Source organism: Macadamia integrifolia, unplaced genomic scaffold, assembly GCF_013358625.1.
Source record: "Macadamia integrifolia cultivar HAES 741 unplaced genomic scaffold, SCU_Mint_v3 scaffold1495, whole genome shotgun sequence".
Lineage (NCBI taxonomy): Eukaryota > Viridiplantae > Streptophyta > Magnoliopsida > Proteales > Proteaceae > Macadamia > Macadamia integrifolia.
In genome coordinates this window covers 90,612-96,562 of record NW_024868230.1, presented here as the reverse complement: position 1 = coordinate 96,562, position 5,951 = coordinate 90,612, and the positions used below count along the sequence as shown (strand labels likewise).

Here is a 5,951-nt window from a genome sequence, read left to right as displayed (position 1 = left end):
AGCACACACCAGGAAAATAACCAAGGAGAAAGTAATACCTCCTCTGTCATTTCAAATCCCAAGGCTCTGCACAGAAGTCATTTAAGTGTCAATTTTTTGCATGACCTTAAATTAACAGTTTAGTCAGGTTGAATGAAAGCATTAATACCTCATGGCAATATTCAACTCTTTGGCATCAATGGTACCTAAAAAAAAACAGATAAAAGCAATCCAATCAATTTGACCAAAGAAAAGAATGCAACACATATACACATTAGCGCCACTTATAATATTATACACGATGTTGACCTGAGTTATCGGTATCAAATAGATCAAATGCTTCCTTTATCTCTTGCTTCTTCTGTGTTGTTAAACCATGATGTCTCCCTCTAGTTTTGTCCTTCCTAGACTGTGCTCCATAAAGGCTTGCCTAACAAAGACATGAGCAATAAATGTTAGGAAAAACTTCTTTTCACCAAACGATTAAGTCTTAAAAGTTTAAACAATATATTTATCTTCATAGACATTTTTGAAATAATATCAACTAGAAAAAGAAATTTCAGAAATACAAGTTGCTGATAGAACTGGTATAAGTAGCCCTTTTCTTTTTTTCCTTTAAAAAAAAAAATCCATTACCTCCTTTTCCATTTTAAATTTCGAAATCATACTGTTTGTCATATGATTAATAAGCTCTTGATCTCTTATATGGTAGGTAAATATAATCCTAGAGCTGATTCACAAAAAGTTCACTTACCCATGCAATACAACTTCTCGTCAGTTACTGTAACAATTCAAAAAATGAAGGAAACTAGGTCATCTATGCATAATGAGTACCGATAAGGCATTTCATGTCCTCATATTTGGCAGATAATATTGGACTATTGGAGGTCCAGGAAGGCTTTTTAAGCGTAAGTATGCTACATGCAGTCCAACCCACCTAACTCCATCTCCCTCTTGATGAGTAAATCCCTGATGGTAATTCATGACAGAACAAGGTTATAGTCTGCAAGGACAGATTCTGTACATGTTCTGCCATCCTAAGCATGAAGAACTACAATTCCCAGTGATCTGATTGAAAGGATCATATACTTCAACACATTACCTCCCATACATCTCTTCTTCTGCAGATATCTTTCTACTATCTAGTTTGCAAATCATACTGATGTTCTCATGAAGGGAGATCATGCTTTTTATGAGTGATTTCATAGATCAGTGGGACAGAGAAAACTCTTGATAACACAATTCCAACTACAATAAACCTGGATAGCTTGAACCAGAACAGAAGATAATAATGTATTATCATGTCCACACTTGTCATTCTATCTAATAAAAAGATTTCAAACAGACATCAACCAATTCTTCGAAGTCTCAATCACAGTGCAGATCTTTCCTATCGGTTAAAAAAAAAAAAAAAAAATCCTGAAAGTAAAGTAAGAATATGAGTTGAGGACCGAAAAGGTTGCCATAATTTTATAATGCAAATTGGTCTAAATAACCAGTTCATGCTGAAGCTGTGTTTAATAGATTTTCCTTGTGTACCACAAGCATTTACATTTTTGTATCTTATCAATAATGTCAATGTAAAAGAGGTCCTTTTCATTTATTTATTTACTTTGGGTTGGGGTTTTGGGGGGAGGGAGGGGAAGCTGGGGAGGAGGTTGGGATATGATTGTTATAAAATAGGACCCATGTATCCAACCCCATTTAATTGGAAAGGGCTTAATTGAGTTGGCCAAGTTGAGACATCACTAATTGCTATGAAATGTTTCCCGAGTCCATTTTCAAACTTCAAGTTCAAACCCCTTTCCTCTCCATTTGCTTGCCTTACTAAATCCTATCAAAAGTTTTTACTAGATAATGATCACTCCCAACACAAGAATTTGAAAGAAGAAAAAACAAAAAGGAGTTACAAAGAGTGGATAGAGGATTTCCTGGTTTAGGTCATGTGAAACTTTCACAGAAGTGCGGGAATGAGTTGAGAAAATTCCATGCTGAATTTCGGGTACTCCCTCTCTCTCCCTCTCTCTTTCTCTCTTTAGCTCAAGAAACAGTATACCTGTGTAAGACGTATCCAAACAATGCCCAAGTATTCTCGAATTTTCATCAATTGGAACACTCAAAAGTTCCTCAGGAGGATGAATGAAGGGGTTGGCCACTTCCAACCAAACAAAAATATTTCAAAACCTTGTTCCAGTTTGAATTTTCACTTACAACATTTATTCAGTGACCTCCAATCCATAATCCTTCTATTTTCAACAAAACAATACTAACCCCATCCCCCGGCCCTCAATCTCTATGATTTGTTGGAAACCCATACGAATGTCCAACAATTCTCTTCTTCCTGGGCATACACGATGTTAATACAAACGTGAAACCAAAATTAACCGAAATATCACCAGTCGGAAATCACAGAGAAGATTGATATGTTCTTGTAGCCCAACGGGAGAATCAGAAAAGGGAGAGAGGAAGTGAGAACAGATTCAAAACCGATTGAAACGAAGAACAATTGGGCAAAAGAGGAGAAAACATTAAAAGGGAAAGTTGATCAAATAGACGCACCATTGTTTCCGGTGGAGGTGTTGCCCGAACACGATATTGTTTGCTATCTCTTCGCTTCTGCTACGCGCTGTTTTGTGTTTTTCACTGTCTCTTCTATCGCTTCTGTGCTGCAACAGTGCCCAGGCTGTGTAACTTGAAGCTTCTGGCTCTTGTACCACCCGAGTCAATAAAGACGATGAACTGATATGTGGTAATACTAAAGTCCAAACCACGCGCAAAGAAAATTCTGCACTTAAACCGGAAAAACCATTAGCGCTTGGCGTCCCCCACGCTGTAGAACCAACGTTCTGTACGCTGTATAATTGGGTAAAGGGGTAAACAAGCCTAAAGGCAGCATGCTTCTACACCTAAACAATGAAAATAACAAAATGACTTACGTAAGTTCTCGTTTAGGGGTGTCAATCGGTCGGTCTGGTTCAATTTCGGTCCGAGTTGAGTTGGTTTCGGTGTGGGAAAGCTGAAACCGAAACCGAACCATTAAGGAAATTCTAGTTTCGGTTTGGTTTCGGTTTCGGTGCGGTTTGATTTCGGTTTGTATTCGGTTTCTTAAATCGATTTGTAACTGGGTTGGTTTTGGTTTTTGGTCCAGTTTGGATTCGACTTTCCATACAAATGTATGCAAAACTATACAAATTTTGATTTTTTTAATGAATTTTGGAGTGTTTCGATTTCTTACCGGTTTGGTTTTGGTTTCGGTCCGGGTTTTGAGCTGTTTCGGTTTGGTTTCGGGTTCATCCGATTTCCGGTGCGGTTCGATTTGGTTTTGGGGTTACAATACTCCAAACCGAACCGAACCAATAAGGCTTCGGTTCGGTTCAATCCGACCGATTTTACCAATTCGGTTTAGGAATTGACACCCCTATTCTCGTTGGTCCCCATGTTGGTAAAAGGACCACACTACCTTTTAGAAAATGCTCTCCCCTATTATTTTTTTTTATCCTGCCCGTTTGTGTGGTTTTACATCTAAACAGAGGCAAGTATGAAAAGACCACATTATTACCAGCGTGGATGCTTTCCATTGGCTTGTACACTGGTACAGTGGCCACGCAATCAACAAGATTCTCTTACCCTTTTTTTTTTTTTTTTTTTTTTTTGTAAAAGCTTTTTCCCATAATGTATAGTATATGAAGGAGGCAATTATGAACTCTCTCACGATGTTAGTTTTGGTGGGTTTAAATATAATAAATAGAATTTTAAGGGGAGGATGTGATATAGTGAAACCCCAGGGGAGGTTGATGTAAATCATCCTAAAAACTATTAGGCCTCGTTTGTTTAGAGGGGAGTTTGGGGTCCCACAGGTTGGTGGGTTAATCATAAGGAAAATAAAGTTTAATTTTCCAACCCCAACCTTGTTTGGTTAACGTATAGCTGTGGGAGAGAGAGAACAGGAGAATGAAGAAAGAGAGTCATTAATTATAATGACTTCCCACCTCACAAAGTTCCACCAATTTGGTAGGACTTTGGAAGGGAATGGAGTGAACGTCACATCAGCAGACAGTAAAGCTCATCTCCTAATGTTGTCTAGAATATTTCCCACCCCATTATATCTAAACACATGACTTTACTATGCTTTTGGGAAAATAAGTATAATTCTCCCATCACTTAAATCCCACTCCATCAAAATCCCCCTAAACAAATGGGCCCTTAGCACTAGGTGGCCCCCCACACCGTAGAAACAACGTTCTATACACTATATAATGGGTAAACGAGCTTAGAGGCAGCATGGCTTCTACATCTGGACACAGGGAAAAATAAAATGACTTTCATGCCTACAAGAAAAACAGAAAAATTCTGTCTCTGATGATGTTTTCATGTGTGTTCCCGTTGGTCCCCATGCTGGTAAAGGGACCACACTACCTCTTAGGAAATGCTCTCTCCTATTTAATTTAATATAATATATTCTTTTCAAATAAAAGAATCTTGCTCGCTTGTGTGCTTCATCTAAACACAGAGGGGCATGAAAAGACCGTATTACTACCGGCCTAGAAACTTTCCATTGACTTGTACACTGACGCAGTAACCATGCAAGCCAACAAGATTCTCTTACCCTTTTTCTTTCCACCCCCCCCCCTTTGTGTGTGTGTGTGTGTGTGTAAAAGCTTTTCCCATAATATATAGTATATGAAGGAGGCAATTCTGAACGCAACCCAACTAGCTCGATCTACATACTTTCTGGCATAATATTAGGGGTGATCAATTGGTGTTCATATAGAGTTTATATTTCTTTCATGTCACATCTCTTATCATTCATTCTTCGATCAAGTGGACTGATGATTTGACAAATTGAATATCAAATGATTTGAGTTCTTATCTATGGTTGTTGATCCTTATCATCGATGAAGAGAACTAGATCCATCCCTCCTGAATTTGTTCCTTCTTCATCTGTACTCGTATAGGTATTCAAACCCATCAAATCCTCCAATTTGGTTTGCTACTCAAATTGGTCTTGATCCGTGGCGATGGATGGGCTCGTGTGGCTCATATGGCTCGTTCCAGCATCATCGACCTGATTAGATCCTCTAGCGAGGTTGGTTGATCATTAACCTGGGAACTGGTCTCAGAGCCCTTACGGTGTTAGAAGAAAAAGAACAACAACAACAACCCAACTCACTCTATTTACATACCTACTGGCATAATATTAGGGGTGATGGATTGGTGTTCATATAGAGTTTATATTTCTTTCGTGTCACATCTCTTATCATTCATTTTTCGATCAAGTGGACTGATGATTTGACAAATTGAATATCAAATGATTTGAGTTCTTATCTATGGCTGTTGATCTTTATCATCGATGAAGAGAACTAGATCCATCCCTCCTGAATCTGTTCCTTCTTCATCTGTACCCGTATAGGTATTCAAACCCATCAAACCCATCAAATCCTCCAATTTGGTTTGCTACTCAAATTGGTCTTGATCCGTGGCGATGGATGGGCTCGTGTGGCTCACATGGCTTGTTCCAACATCGGCGACGCTGATTAGATCCTCTAGCGAGGTTGGTCAATCATTAACCTGGGAACTGGTCTTGGAGCCCTTTTCGATGTAAAATCGTATTTTTCATTTCAAAAACTAACGTCTCTCTCACGATGTTAGTTTTGGTGGATTTAAATATAATAAATGAATTTTTAGGAGGGAGGATGTAATATAGTCAAACGCCAAGGGAGGTTGATGTAAATATCATCGATGAAGAGAACTAGATCCATCCCTTCTGAATCTGTTCCTTCTTCATCTGTACCCGTATAGGTATTCAAACCCATCAAACCCATCAAATCCTCCAATTTGGTTTGCTACTCAAATTGGTCTTGATCCGTGGCGATGGATGGGCTCGTGTGGCTCATATGGCTCATTCCAGCATCAGCGACGCTAATTAGATCCTCTAGCGAGGTTGGTCAATCATTAACCTGGGAACTGGTCTT

At 38.8% G+C, this 5,951-nt stretch overlaps 1 protein-coding gene across 2 annotated transcripts in view; it reads right to left on the bottom strand.

Annotated features, from left to right (window-relative positions):
- The window catches only part of LOC122063935 (caltractin-like), a 21,004-nt gene extending 18,190 nt beyond the window's left edge, over positions 1-2,814 (bottom strand). Inside the window, exons 1-4 of one of the 2 annotated variants that reach the window (XM_042627609.1) lie at positions 2,539-2,813; positions 289-409; positions 149-185; positions 39-66 (exon numbers count right to left, since the gene is read on the bottom strand). In XM_042627609.1, the coding sequence (XP_042483543.1) occupies positions 39-66; positions 149-185; positions 289-409; positions 2,539-2,541 (189 nt within the window). In that variant the 5' untranslated portion in view covers positions 2,542-2,813. Of the gene's footprint in view, positions 1-38; positions 67-148; positions 186-288; positions 410-2,538 lie in introns of both variants that reach the window. The other variant, XM_042627610.1, reaches the window with a different exon arrangement.
- Between the last annotated feature and the right edge of the window lie 3,137 nt (positions 2,815-5,951).